The 15060-nt window shown below is 36.0% G+C and overlaps 3 protein-coding genes across 3 annotated transcripts; 1 reads left to right on the forward strand and 2 right to left on the reverse strand.

Moving 5' to 3' along the window:
- Window positions 1-3207: 3207 nt before the first annotated feature.
- Window positions 3208-6339, reverse strand: LOC106293974 (putative cyclic nucleotide-gated ion channel 19). The gene is made up of 11 exons (XM_013729602.1): window positions 5871-6339; window positions 5577-5789; window positions 5410-5508; window positions 5191-5328; window positions 4871-5101; window positions 4554-4790; window positions 4302-4447; window positions 4125-4202; window positions 3908-4037; window positions 3569-3815; window positions 3208-3482 (listed from the first exon to the last, which is right to left on the reverse strand). Exons 1-11 carry the CDS (start codon window positions 6333-6335, stop codon window positions 3208-3210), a joined length of 2259 nt encoding a protein of 752 aa, XP_013585056.1. The 5' UTR covers window positions 6336-6339.
- A 1642-nt stretch (window positions 6340-7981) lies between these two features.
- Window positions 7982-11703, reverse strand: LOC106293228 (putative cyclic nucleotide-gated ion channel 19). The gene is made up of 11 exons (XM_013728883.1): window positions 10943-11703; window positions 10679-10870; window positions 10510-10608; window positions 10299-10436; window positions 9962-10210; window positions 9585-9833; window positions 9345-9490; window positions 9164-9241; window positions 8950-9079; window positions 8602-8848; window positions 7982-8475 (listed from the first exon to the last, which is right to left on the reverse strand). The coding sequence occupies exons 1-11, from the start codon at window positions 11414-11416 to the stop codon at window positions 8132-8134; spliced, it is 2346 nt and encodes a 781-aa protein (XP_013584337.1). The 5' UTR covers window positions 11417-11703; the 3' UTR covers window positions 7982-8131.
- A 1840-nt stretch (window positions 11704-13543) lies between these two features.
- On the forward strand, window positions 13544-15046 carry LOC106343199 (kinase-interacting family protein). The gene is made up of 3 exons (XM_013782349.1): window positions 13544-13623; window positions 13809-13883; window positions 14005-15046. The coding sequence occupies exons 2-3, from the start codon at window positions 13820-13822 to the stop codon at window positions 14889-14891; spliced, it is 951 nt and encodes a 316-aa protein (XP_013637803.1). The 5' UTR covers window positions 13544-13623; window positions 13809-13819; the 3' UTR covers window positions 14892-15046.
- The last annotated feature ends 14 nt before the right edge of the window (window positions 15047-15060 follow it).

The following is a 15060-nucleotide window of genomic DNA, read 5'->3' on the forward strand; positions in this document are numbered from 1 at the left end:
CCTACCAACATACTTCGGAGTACAGTGTCTCCGCTGAGCGATTCGGCCTCCCACTGAGCATGTACGTTTTTCCACATACTTTGTTACCCAAAACGTGTTTGTCCCATGTTTCACACTCGCTCCGATCTTCCATTCACAACCACTTACCGGACATGTTATCACAAGGAGAGTTTTCGTTGACTTGTATATTCTGAAGGAGAACCTAAGCCTCATTGCTATCAACTGCAGCTCTGAAAGCAATGCATCCTTGCTAACAAAACTCTGGTTGACATAGATAATGTTATTATTCGATCTTCCTCCTTCAATCTTTTTTAAATCTTCAAAACACATATCATCATCTTTCTCATCCTCATCTTCAACCTTTCCATAAACACTGTAATCCTCACCATTCTCGTCCGCTTCAGCAACAATAGAGATATCAGCATCCTCCTCCCCATCATCCTCCTCCCCATCGTCCTCCTCCCCATCATGATTTTCATCTTCAACCAAATCATCATCATCATCTTCAAAACATTCATCAGCTTCATCATCTTCTTCCCTGAACTCCGAAACCGTTTCTACCTTGCTACGGCTTGATACACAAAGCCGTACTCCATGCGTTTTGGTTATCTCGAGCAAGTTTCGAACTTGTCTATCACTTGTACCATGACTAGGAGGGGGTGCCTGGAGCCAACATCATTTTTGCTGGTAATGAGTAGGTTATCTCCACAGATTTTGTGTTCATGTCCAGGTTATAATCTTCTTGAGCCATTGCAAGAAGTTCAACATGTGTCGAACCTTCACTCAAAAAAACATTCTCGCTCCTTTGACATTATCAACCACAAAATCCCAACAACACTCTTTCAACAACCATTCTCCATACATTGCATGTAACTGACGCATCATCTGCAAAAATTCAAAATAAAACACATTAGTGAACATAGAGAAAATGAAAGTTTACTAAACATTGACGCAGAGTCTGGACGACTTACCAGTAAGTCGTCCAAACAGGTCATTTTTGCAATTGAATTTTAAATAGGACGACTTACAAGTAAGTCGTCCAGCTTTGTTTGTTAAAAAAAAAACTCTAGACGACTTACTCTGGGATAAAACGGGTTAGTTTTGCATTTGACTGAATTGTATCAGATATTTGACTTTTCTTGGACGACTTATCAGTAAGTCATCTCTGGGTAAATAAAAATTTCAATATTTTATTAATGCTAGACGACTTATTTGTAAGTCTTCTCAGGTTAGTTTGCAATTCGAAAAAGAAACTTGAATATTTAGCTTTACCCAGACGACTTACTTGAAAGTCATCCAGGTAGACGACTTACGAGAAATTCGTTCGAGATAAGCAAGGTTTGACCAGAATCTAGGAAATAAATCTGGACGACTTTGCTTATCCTGGACGGCTTTCAAGTAAGTCGTCTTACTTGACGACTTCCGCGTAAGTGGTCTGGGAAAAGTTAAATATTTAAGTTTTATTTTCCAATTGCAAAAGTAACCTGAGACGACTTACAGATAAGCCGTCTAGCTTTAATAAAATATTGAAATTTTTTGTTTTCTCGGAGACGACTTACTGGTAAGTCGTCTAGGAAAAGTCAAATATCTGACACAATTCAGTCAAATGCAAAACTAACCCGTTTACCAGTAAGTCGTCTAGGATATTTTCTAGATTTTTTTTTTTAACAAACAAAGATGACGACTTACAAGTAAGTCGTCCGTTTGACTAGAAGACTTACCCGTAAGTCTTTTACAGCCAAACTACTTGTGGGTAAGTCTTCTACGCGAACAGATCTGGAAAAAATTTCAATTTCATACCTTAAACTAGTGAGATGACTTCCTTAGACTTCCTTAGCACATAGAGTCTTCTCCAACCAGCCATAATCTCAAACGAAAGTAACCCACCAAGAATAGTATGCTTGAATGGCTCTATCAACCATAAAAAATTTCTAATCAAAAGCTTGAGGTTTTTGGATGAATATAGAGACAAAGTGAAAGAGAAGTTGTTTTTAGTTCATAACAAGTGAGAAAGAGAGAGCGTAAATCGATTTTAGGTGCATTAAGAGCTTCAAATTGGTTGTTCGTGGTGGTTGGGGTATTGATGACAATGGCAATCTTGTAATTAGTTAAATATGATGAGGATGAGAGAGTAAAAATGTCATTTTCGGAAAAAAAATTTGATGGCATTTTCGTGAATTATATGAACTTGTGGGGTGAATAGGGCAAAACCAATTTCAAAAAAAATGGAGGTTAGTTTTGTGTTTGACTTTGAGTTCTAGGTCAATTTTGCAAAAATCCTTTATTTTTTTGTCAATTATAAAATCAAAAATGTAAAATAAGTGGGGTTTGCATATGGTTAAACGTTCGGTTTAGTTTGTTTTACTATTTTTTTTTTTAATTTTAGTTTCAATCAGTGCGAAATTACATAGCCAAAAACATAAGTCAAAGATATGCTTTTGTGAATAAAATAGTAACTTAAATCAAAATAATAAAAATGTATTATATTTATTGTCAATTAATTTTTCACTCCATATAATTATTTTACTAAATAAAAACTCTTTCTATTTTACTTAATTTAACCAAACACATAAAAACTTTTTCTATTTTACTTAATTTAACCAAACACATAGAAATAGTCATTTTTATTAGTTTATAAAATCAATTAGGCATATGCATTGGCTATCCATATAGGTACGAGTTGTTTGTTTCGGGTATCGTTTTTTTTTTAAATTAGGCCCCGCTTGAATGTTATAAATTTATGTGTGAGTTTTGAGTTGAGTCATTTTGGGTGTGGATGAGTTCGGTTCTCACGTATAGGAACCTAAAAATATCTAAATAACAAATGTATCTGAAACGAGTTCGGATATTTGTACCAAAAATAACCATATTATCCGATTCAGTCCAAATCTTTTGAATACAATTAGTTATATTATTACTCATCTAAAATATATAACACTATGAAAAACAAATAGCAATAAGAATGTAAGAAACAATATCAGCGCGGATATCAATATTAACTAAATGGGAGAGTATCTAATTCAGTGCTGATAAACACTATATTGATGTTTGTTATTGGAACACCATAGACATTGCACATTAGAATTTACACAACTATTCTAATGAATCCAATGTAAACTATTTTTCTCCAACTAGCTGCTTCCACATGTATCAAGTTGTTTCCTCACTGGAAGAAATGACCAACTTAACAGATACCCTTCAGGCACATCACTCATCCATTTCACCATTCTGTTTTCTTCTCTCAAGACGTTTCTTTCGGTATCTCCAAGCCACTTGAATCTGCATAGCTGCTCGTAGCCTCCAATAAGGAGACTCATACCTTATGGCTCCTTGCACTCGATTGCTTCTTAGGAATCTAGAGAACAAGCTCGTTACATCTTCAAGATCTGCTACACTCAGCGAAAACGCCTCCACGTTTGTCACACACCTAACACTTCTGTTGCTAACCAAACCCTTTGTCGGCATCTTTATCCTCGTCCCATCTGCAAGTTTCATTAACATATTCAGTTCCAATCTTAGGGAGTTACAAACACATAGACCACAAAGCTATTAGCAAAAGGAGGCGTACCAGGGTCTACCGAAGAGCGTTCGAGGCACCAAGTGAGGAGTTCTTCACCACAAACGTCTCCTTGTGACAATGGCAGAACAGAACCGTCTTCTCCAATGCTCTCCATCTCACCTCTCACTATGAATACCATTTTCTCAACTAGACCTTTACGGCGCAACACCGTGCTACTCCTTATGTACCTCCTTTGTTTCAGCCTCTCACGGATGGCATCTAAGATCAATTCATCCATCAAAGAAAATATCCACACCTGCATACCAATAACAGTTCAGAACTGCCTCTTTCTAAAGTACACAGAAAAATATTTAGTGAAATGTATTCATTGTGCTTATGCTTGTTTACCTTCTTGAGAAACTTGAAGAGATGGCGTTTTATATCTCTCTGAATATCATCAGGCATATTCTCAAAAATCAGCTCCTCTTTAACTCCTCTAGTTGCAGCCCAATTGAACCGCTCAGCCTCTCGCACCCTCCTACATTTGTTGAACAAAGCACTGAGTTAGTTCAGCCCAATTCAAATGAGAAGCAAAGTTTAAGAGGCTATGAAGTAGTGAACATACTTCCTTATATCGTCTGGCAACAGTCTATGGCTCATCCACTGCTCCACATCACGCTGTCTCAGCATCATTTCCGTCCTCCTATTGACAAGCACAAATCATCATCATCTCATTTGGTCAAGTCACCATTTGTTATAAGTATTTTCTCTCCTTGAAATATTATTGATGAAGTGTATATACCTTCTATCAAGAGCTTGAAGGAAGTTATGCATGTTACCGATAAGCCGCGCAAAAAGCAAAAGCCCTAGTCCAATGATGCCCATCGTAAAGTAAACCTCCCCCAGTGAGTAACTTGGGGTTTGGTTTCCAGCAAGTGTGCTTATTTGCTTTCAGAATTCAAAATGAAAAAAAAAAACAGTTTTACATTAGATAAGTGTGATTTAAAGGATTATATAGTTTTAATAACAATCAACTTAGTAGAGCCTAAACTACCTGGAATCCCCAAAACAGAGAGAAACTGAATCTTGTGAAGATATTAGGTTCAGTGGTAAGATTGGCTGCATTCAAATAGATTCCAAATGAAAAGCCACTCTCTTGAAAACAAGCATTAACACTCTCACTATCTCTCCAGAGAGCTCGTAGATTGCTATCCCCAGAAGTACAGTCTATAATATATCTACGTTCATCCATCGTAAAATTCCCAGCTTGTAACAAGCATTTCTTAACTCTCTGAAACGAACAATACAAACATGATAAGAATCAATAAAACCACTAGGAGTTGTGAAAACATTACAAAATGTGGTACTTACCTGGAGCCCTGCAAGATACCAGAAAGAACCAACAGCATGACCAGCAAGAATGAAGGTGAGAAGATTAATTATAAAATTAGACCAAGCTGACTCAAATATGAACCCGGTCGGTGTTTGTCCAGCAATTAGTGGAAGAAGCCTGTATAGCTTTGGAATGTACTGGAATAGAAATAAGGCAATTACAGTGTTCTCCTCAAATTCTGACTTGGGTAGTATCGAGAATATCATAATCTGCAAACAATACAGAGATCGTATGGTAAAAAGAAACATCTCCAAGTTATTAAGAAAAAAAAAACATTTCAAGGGTTAATACTACAAACCTGTGGCACAGGATAGACTATCAACAGGTCAAGAAAAAACTTTCCACGCAAGTAATTACAAGCAATTTTTCTTGGATGATCAACTAACTGGCCAGCACCAACTATTCTAGACTCAGGAGCTACATAAGCCAACCGAAACTGCGGAAAATATGACAAGGAAGAAACGCATTAAAGCCAAATAAGTTTCTATATATAAGAGGAGAGCAAAAGGAGACACACCTGAAGCAGAATGTTAATGAAGAATATAAAATCCGACATACTTCTCAGAAACGCAAATATTGTCGCCTTAGGCCAATCAATATCTGTGCATTTGTTGTCCTGTAATAGTCTCAAAACTCATGAGAAACATATACAGTCAAACAAGAGAGAAAGAGAAGGAGACGTACATCTCTGATTAATAAGAGGTATACGAAGGCAGGATCTATAAAGATAGACAGCAAGCATGAAAAGGCTAAGAAACGAGTCCACATTTGAACGAATTTGGAATGAGGATTTATGATTCCAGGTACGCATCTACGAACATAGGAAGCAAACAGCTTATCCCAGCCTCTATCATAATCATGCAGAGCTTGGCGGTTGTGTGTAGCATTTACTTGGGTCTAAACAAGAAAAACAAAGATGCTTTTGTCAGATGTGTATAACCTTTTCTTGCGTCGCAAGCTAAGTCGAAGAAAACATACCCTTGAGTCAGAAACTACTCCGTAAGTGTGAAACTGAGCAGCTTGGAGGTTGTAGTAAGAAGGACAAGTAGTACAGTAAGGATCGTTACACATCCCTAGCTGTCCAGATTTCAATAGATTTGCGTTTTTCAAGAGGGCTTCAACAACTTCTTCGGAAGGAATATCAACGGTGGTAGAGGAGGAGAGGGAGGATTCAGGAGGTTGAACAGGAGAGGGCGGGAAGAAAGACTGATCAGGTGGTCTACGAGTATCGTAAAGAGGACCACTCATGTGCACTGAAGGAGATGGTCTACTCTGTGTTCGACGAGGGCCACTTGAGTTTTCAACTCTGTTAGTGGAGTAAGTTGAATCAGAGAAGGAAACGCTACGATTCCTCGAGTGTAAAGCCCTACTTTGAGCACGAGATCTTGCTTCTGGAACTTGACGAAGCATGGGAAACTCGTCGCTCTCGTTCGGGTAAGCCATGTTCTGGACGAGAAGATGGTGCCCCAAAAGCCTAAGGTTAGCTGGAGAAAGGTACAAAACGATGAAAGAGAGAAGAAAGAGAAGACAGATGACAAAGACTTGTGTTTTTTGAGTTAGCCCGTCAAGAATGAAGTGTTATACAGTTATATAATGAAAATGAAAAACATCTAACGTTAAGGGTATCTCTATTAGTCAAAATGAAAAAAAAAAATTATATGTTACATACTGGATCTGAAAACTTATGCCTCTATAAGACTTCAAAAAGTGTTTCGTTTAATATTAATTGAGAACCATTATAACATGTGAATTATGTTATATATCATTAATAGAATTATTTTAGAGTTCTTAGAAAAACTAGTTACATCTAAACATATCTATAATATTATTTGAAAAATCAGTTTCATATGTGTCGCTATTAAGTTAATTATTAAAATAATTAACTACAATGATAACAACTAATTAATTATTTAAATATCATTATTAATGTATTATTCAACTTTCTTTTTGTTAGTATTTGTTTCCAAATCACCTTATTATCAAAAGGCAACATCTTTTATAATTACAATGATAATATTAATTTAATTATTAAAATATCATTTTAATATATTTTATTTAACTTCCTTTTTTGTTAATATTTGTTTCCAAATTATCTTATTATCATCTTATTTTATTTGACTTTCTTTTTGTTAGTATTTGTTTTTATATTTAAAACATATTATTTAAGAAAAACATATCATTTTTAATATATAAAGGAATCTAATATCAAAAAGGAACTTTGACTTTCTTTTTTCGATAATATTTGTTCCCAAATTATCTTATTATCAACAAGGAAATTTGACTTTCTCTTTTGTTAATATTTGTTCCCAAATTATCTTATTATCAAAATATGTCAAAAATCGATAAGATAATTATTTTGTTAAGAAATCCTATGTAATATATTGTCCCGCTGAAATTATAAATTAATAATTATATATAAGTACAAACAAACAATTGTATTGTTTTCTTTATACTCACAATAGAATTATCTTTACATTTTCTAACACTTATATATATTGTATTTTGCTAAAATTTAATAAAACTATATCTAAACCACATTTAAAATTTATAGAACATATTTTATATACACCAAATAATATGAAAATCAAATTTCAAAACTTTTAGTTATGTATATTCTGTTTTTGAAAAACTAGACTAATTAAAGATGTGAAAATAATAACTAAAATGTTTAGATGGCAAACAAACTTTGTTTTGTATACAATTGTATACGAAAGTTTATGCCTAAACGAAAGTTTTGTTTTCTTTTGGATATCATATTTGGTGGGCCGAAGCCCAACCGACTAATTGGTGGTCTGAAGCCCAGCCGACTAGGTAAATTCAATTGTTCAATAAGAATTTTAGATACTTGTATGGCATGACCACAATAACAGATATATTTAAAATGGTAAGTTTCGAACCCAGAATGCTTATCAGCTTTCCAAATATGTCGTACCACTTGACCACGAATTTGTGGTTGTCTTAGCGATGTTAACTTAAGCCCAAAGCTTTGTTTGTCAGCATCAATATACCTTCTATCAAAATCAAATTTCAAAACTTTATTATAACCAATATTAACAAAATGGGAGAGTGTCTAATTCAATGCTGATAAACACTATATTGATGCTGATCTATGCTACCGTATTTTTTTCTGGTGGAAAGCGGCTTATTAGAACACCATCGACATTGTACACGATAAAAACAAGTCCACTATAAAGTATTCTCCTCCTGTCCTCCACTTAGCTGCTTCCACGTGTATCAAGTTATTTCCCACTTCCTTCGACAACACCTGACCAACTTAACCGATAACCTATAGGCACATCACTCATCTCTTTCATCACTCTGTTATCCTGTAACAGTAATCTCTCAAGTCGTTTCTTTCGGTATCTCCAAGCCACTTGAATCTGCATAGCTGCTCGTAGCCTCCAATAAGGAGACTCATACCTTATGGCTCCTTGCACTCGATGGCTTCTTAGGAATCTTGAGAACAAGCTCGTTACATCTTCAAGATCTGCTACACTCAGCGAGAACGCCTCCACGTTTGTCACACACCTAACATTTCTGTTGCTAACCAATCCTTTTGTCGGCATCTTTATCCTCGTCCCATCTGCAAGTTTCATTAACATATTCAGTTTCAATCTTTACCCATAATAAAGGGTCTTAACAAAAGGTTAATGTTTCATGTTTTAAACGCTAAGCTTTGAGAGTTACAAACACATAGAAGGAGGTGTACCAGGGTTCACAGAAGAGCGTTCGAGGCACCAAGTGAGGAGTTCTTCACCACAAACGTCTCCTTCTGACAATGGCAGAACAGAATCGTCCTCTCCAATGCTCTCCATCTCACCTCTCACTATGAATACCATTTTCTCAACTAGACCTTTGCGGTGCAACACCGTGCTACTCCTTATGTATGTTCTTTGTTTCAGCCTCTCACGGATGGCATCTAAGATTGATTCATCCATCAACGAAAATATTCTCACCTGCAAACCGATAACAGTTGAGAACTACCTCTTTGGAGGAAAGTACACTATACAGAAAGAGAATTATGGAGCAGTGTATTCACTGTGCTGATGCTTATTACCTTCTTGAGAAACTTGAAGAGATGGCGTTTTATATCTCTCTGAAGGTCATCAGGCATATTCTCAAAAAGCAGCTCCTCATTAACTCCTCTGGTAGCAGCCCAATTGAACCGCTCAGCCTCTCGCACCCTCCTACGTTTGTTGAACAAAAAACTGAGTTAGTTCAACCCAATTCAAATGAGAAACAAAGTTTAAGAGGCTATAAAGTGAACATACTTTCTTATATCCTCTGGCAACAGCCTATGGCTCATCCACTGCTCCACATCACGCCGTCTCAGCATCATTTCCATCCTCCTAAAACACATGACAAACACAAAATCATCAGCACACTTGGTCAAGTCACCATCTCTTATAAGTATTTTCTCTATTGAAACGCTATTGATGAAGTGTATTTTACCTTCTATCAAGAGCTTGGAGGAAGTTGTGCATATTACCGATAAGTCGAGCAAAAAGCAAAAGCCCTAGTCCAATGATACCCATTGTAAAGTAAACCTCCCCTACTGAGTAAGTTGGGGTTTGGTTTCCAGCAAGTGTGCTTATTTGCTTTCACAATTCAAAAAAAAAAAGTTTTACATTAACAGTGATTTAAAATATTATATAGTTTTAACATCAATCAGTCTAATAGAGCTTAGTTTACCTGGAATCCCCAAAACAGAGAGTAGCTGAATCTTGTGAAGATATTTGGCTGAGTAGTAAGATTGACAGCCTTCAAATAGATCCCAAATGAAAAGCCACCCTCTTGAAAACAAGCATTAACACTCTCACTCTCTCTCCAGAGAGCTATTTGTGACTCCCGTGCATAGTTAACCCCACGAGCACAGTCTATAAGATTTCTACGTTCATCCATTGTATAATTCCCAGCATGTAACAAGCATTTCTTAACTCTCTGAAAAGAAGAATGAATACAACAAGGAGAAGAAACAAAAAAAAAACAATGCAAACATGAGAATAATCAATAAAACCACTAGGAGTTGTGAAAACACTGCATAATGTGGTACTGACTAATATGTATACCTGAAGCCCTGCGATATACCAGAAAGAACCAATAGCATGACCAGCAAGAATGAATGTGAGAAGATTAATAATAAAGTTAGCCCAAGCTGACTCAAAGATGAACCCTGTCGGTGTTTGTCCAGCAAGAAGTGGAAGAAGCCTATATAACTTTGGAATGTATTGAAATAGAAATACTATGCGTATAATGTTCTTCTCAAGTTCTGACCTAGGTGTGCCTAAGTGTGCTGGTAGCATCGATAATATCATTATCTGCAACACACATGAGATATCAAGAAACATCTTCAAATTAACATTACTCAAAAAAAAAAAAAACGTTTCAAGGGTTAATACCACAAACCTGTGGCATAGGTACGACTATCAACAGGTCAAGAAAAAACTTTCCTCGAAAGTATTTGCTAGCAATTTTTCTTGGATGATCAACTAACTGGCCAGCACCAACTATTCTAGACTCAGGAGCTACATAGGCCAACCGAAACTGCGACATGAAGAAAGACGTTAAAGCCCAATAAGTTACTGTACATAGGAGAAGAGAGAAAAAGAAGACACACCTGAAGCAGAATGTTTATGAAGAATATAAGATCCGACATAGTTCTCAGAGACACAAATACTTTTGTCTTAGGCCAATCAATCTCTATGCATTTGTTGTCCTGTAATAGTCTCAAAACTCATCAGAAACATATAAACAAGAGAATGATGGAACAAGAGAAGGAGACGCACTTGTCGGATTGATAAAAGGAATAAAAAGGCGGGATCTATAAAGATAGCCACCAAGCATGAAAAGGCTAAGAAACGAGTCCACATTTGGACGAATTTGGAATGAGGATTCATGATTCCAGGTATCAATTTACGAACAGAGGAAGCAAATCGCTTAGCCCAGCCTCTAGCATCATCATACAGAGCAGTGCGGAACTAAAAAACAAAGATGCTTGTGTCAGTTGTGTATAATTACTTGGGTCTCAAGCTAGGTCGAAGGAAACGTACCCTGGAGTCAGAAACTACCCTGTTAGTGTGAAACTGAGCAGCTTGGCGGTTGTAGTAAGAAGGACAAGTAGTACAGTAAGGATCATTACACATCCCTAGCTGTCCAGATTTCAATAGATTTGCGTTTTTCAAGACGACTTCATCTTCTTCAGAAGGAACATCAACGGTAGAGGAAGAGAGGGAGGAGTCAGGAGGTTGAACAGGAGAGGGAGGGAAGAAAGACTGATCAGGTCTGCGAGTAGAGTAAAGAGGACTACTCATTTGCACCGAGGGAGGTGGTCTTCTCTGTGTTCGAAGAGGGCCTGTGTAGCCTAAAACAACACTTGAGTTGTCAACTCTGTTAGTGGAGTAAGTTGAGTTAGAGAAGGAAACGCTACGATTCCTCGAGTTGAGTGCCCTGGTGTTAGCACGAGGTCTTGCTTCTGAAACTGGAAGAAGAATGGGAAACTCGTCCTTTTCGTTTGGAGACGCCATGTTCTTGACGAGCTTGCCAAGATGAAGTAGGAGAAAGATGGAAAACGGTGAAAGTAAGAAGAAGACGATGACAGAGACTGTGTTGTGCTAGTCAAGGATTAATAGTTTTATAATGAAAAGGAAAACGTCGAACTTTGAAGGAATCTTGATTCGTTAAAGTGAAAAATAAACAAATAAATGTTACATACTGGATCTTCCTATGAACATGCATCAACGAAACTTCAAAAAGGTATTATCGTTTCACTAGAAAACCTCAAGAAGCTGCCTCTTTTGTGTTACTTCAACATTTTTCATTTTTGTAACTATACTTTGCGAAATGGTTAAATCGTGTAATTATTTTATATGATAAACTTTAGAGAAAGCTGTTATGAAAAAATAAAATAAGAAGTGTCAAGTGTGAAACTACTTTAAAAGGAATTAGATTGAATTCTCACCAATGTCATGGCTTGGCTTATTCTAATGCAGTTAACTTTTTTTATAGATTATCATAACGTGGTTAGTCAAAGGGTTGTTCTTTTGTTCTTTGAATTCAAAATTCATTTGGTACAAAATATTAAATTTTTTTTACAAAATATTAATTTTTATAACACTGAATTTCCAAATAATAAATTTCTGGGGTAAGGCTCTCACCAACTAAATATACGTATAATGTTCTAAATTTCAATGGTTATAGAAAAGGGAAAAACACTCTTTCAAATTTTAACAAGTATATAACTTAACCAAGCAAGGTTAATCTTGTGGTAAGAGAAAGAGAAATGACTTGGGGTAAGGCTCTCACCAACTAAATTGTTATTGTTTTATCAGACGAAGATAAACTATACCCTGGTTTAACCAAGCAAGGGTAAACTATATCTTATGTTTCATTACAAAATCTAGGTATGGACAAGTCGTTGGAACGTATCACTTGACTTCAGCCCAATATCCTCAATTAAAGAAACAAGTATATCGTTCTTTTGTTTTCATTTATTTTTATATAAATATTTTTTTTTCAATTCTAAATTGGTATATATTATAATATATTTGTTTATCAATTTTTAAAACATAATAAGTTTACGGTATATTTATTTCATTGAATAGATTCTTTTAAGATTTCACATGTATTTGTATCTTCTTATATATATATATATATTTTTGGATTACTATTTCATTATTAAAATCGTAACTATATATATAAAGATTAGTAAAATATTGTTTTATTGTCATATTCAAAGATATTGTAACATTTCACAAATTTAGAAAGTTTTTTAAAAATTAAACTTTCTGCTTCATAGATTTATATTATCGAGTAAATAATTAAACATTTAGTTTCTGTTTAATTTGTAAAATAAACTATATAGTTTAAAATTTGTTTTCATTGGTTTAAGGTAGTAAAAATTAATTATTGTTAGATAATATGATTTTTGTTATTTTAATTTTTTAATAATTTTAAAAGTTAACATCGACAAATATTTAAATATTTAACATATGAAGATATAGTATTACAACATTAAATTATATCTATTTAATTTATACTATTTATAAATTCAATTGCTTATCTATTGTTTAAATTTAATTATTGATAGCCCAATAAAAATTTTTGGTATGCCCAAAATTGAAATGATAAGATTAGATATTAAATGTAATATTATTTTTTAGAAATAGGTCTATTAGATTCATTTTTAAAATAATCACAAATGAATGAAAGTTGTTAATTCAAGAGTGTGAATAAACTAAGCCGCGTGTCTGACATTCAATTCTTTACTTACCCTCCTGTCCTGTCAGGTCCTTGAAGGTCATCATGCTTTCTTTTCTTCATGTAGAAATAATAGATAATACTAATAACGTGTTACTTTTCCTTTTTCAAAAAGGATCGTTTATTCATTTATATTTCTCTGCCATAAGATCAATAATTGACATTACTGATCTGGATTCAAAATTAAAATTTCCCATTCGTCACCAACTACTACACATGCTATCGATTCTACGGTGTATCTTCTTTCTGCTTTTTTTTACCCAATTTGAATCTCAAAATTCAAAAAGATGAAAGGCTTTGAGCCCAATAGTAAATGGGCCGCAACGGCTAAACCCAAGTACTTTAGCCACGTGTGAATAAATGAGTGGTAGAAAATCAAATGCTTGTTGCTTTGGCGGATTTTGCCTGTTATATGCTCTGCACTGATGCAAACGACCAGACGTGTCAGCTCTCTTCTCTCTCTCTCTGTTTCAAGGTTTGTATCTTTCTCCTTCTTCCTACTAAAAACCTTTCATTAATCTCCATGATCGTAAGATCTCTTTCTGTACATTTATTACGTTATTGGAAAAGCCATCAATGTCTATATCATGTCTCTCTGGATCTACGCACATTTACATTTTCCTTTTATAAAAATGACTAACAAGAACAAGTATCTTTCAGGATTGAAGAAGATGAAGAGCAAAGGAACCATGGACGTCGTCACTCATCTTCCTCCACAGTTGCCAACTCTCTCCGGTACTATTCCTTTCTTTTTGGAGCTTTCCTCAATTTCAAATTTTCAAAAAACAAAAGCATGCTACTGTTGGACCCACTTTCTCTCTCATCATTTCTTGTCCGAAAATGTTGGAAACAACAGACCTTGAAGCTCGGATGCAACTCCTGCGTGTGTCTGCTTTGGAAGAAAGCCAGGGAGATGATGATACATTTGCTCAACGTGCTGAATGGTTTTACCACAGAAGACCTCTCCTTCTCTCCCTTTGTCTTGACCTTTACAACGGCTACCTCACTCTCCTGGGCCGTTCTCATCAAACCAGACCGAACCAGCAGCTTATACACGCACCTTCTCATCCAAATCACCTCCTCCAAGATGAAGAAGACTGCGTTTCAGAGGTTGATTCCGGTAGCGAGATCAGTTCGGAGAGCACCTTATCCTTTCAACAGATGGAAGATCCTGCTACGGTCTCAGAGAAAGTCGATGAGCTTGTGTCCCAACTTGTGACTGCAAACTTGGACAAAGAGATTCTGCAAGACGAGTTACTCAATAAGGAGGAGAAGTTTTGTGAAGCCGCCAAGACCATAGAGCTGTTGAAGAAGTTCGTCATGCTGCTGGAGATGGAGAAGGAAGTGGCTGTGGAGGAAAACGCTAATCTTGGATACAAAGTCACTTCTCTCTTGGAAGAGAACAGAGAGCTAGCCACTGAGGCGTTGTTCATGAAGAACGAAGCTGTTGGGCTCGCTAGGTGTGTGCTTAAGATGAGAGATGACCACTTCCACAAGGTCTGCATCCTCCAGAACCGCATCTATTCGCTTCAGGCATCGCAGAACTCCGAGCCTGTCTATGATAAGGTCTCAACCGGATGCTTTGGCCTGGATAAGTACAAGACCAAGAAGAAGAAGGAGAACAAAACCGAAGACAAGACTGGATTCAAGTGGTTGAAGAAGCTGAACAACATTAGCCTCTTCACAAAGTCCAGCCTTCACCCATCAGCTGCTCCATCATGCTGCACTTCTCAGCTTGCCTAATTAATCTATCCTTTGGTTGTATTAGTAAACTATGAACAATGCATACATGACTGTGTATGTTCTACCGCTTTGTTACGTTTAATGCTATTTAGTGCATCGTCCTGATGCACAGTTTGTTCCACCCTGCAAACTATTTGTGACTCCTCAATCTACAAATGTATGGTTTACA

Source organism: Brassica oleracea, chromosome C5 (assembly GCF_000695525.1).
Source record: "Brassica oleracea var. oleracea cultivar TO1000 chromosome C5, BOL, whole genome shotgun sequence".
In the NCBI taxonomy this organism is placed as follows: Eukaryota; Viridiplantae; Streptophyta; class Magnoliopsida; order Brassicales; family Brassicaceae; genus Brassica; species Brassica oleracea.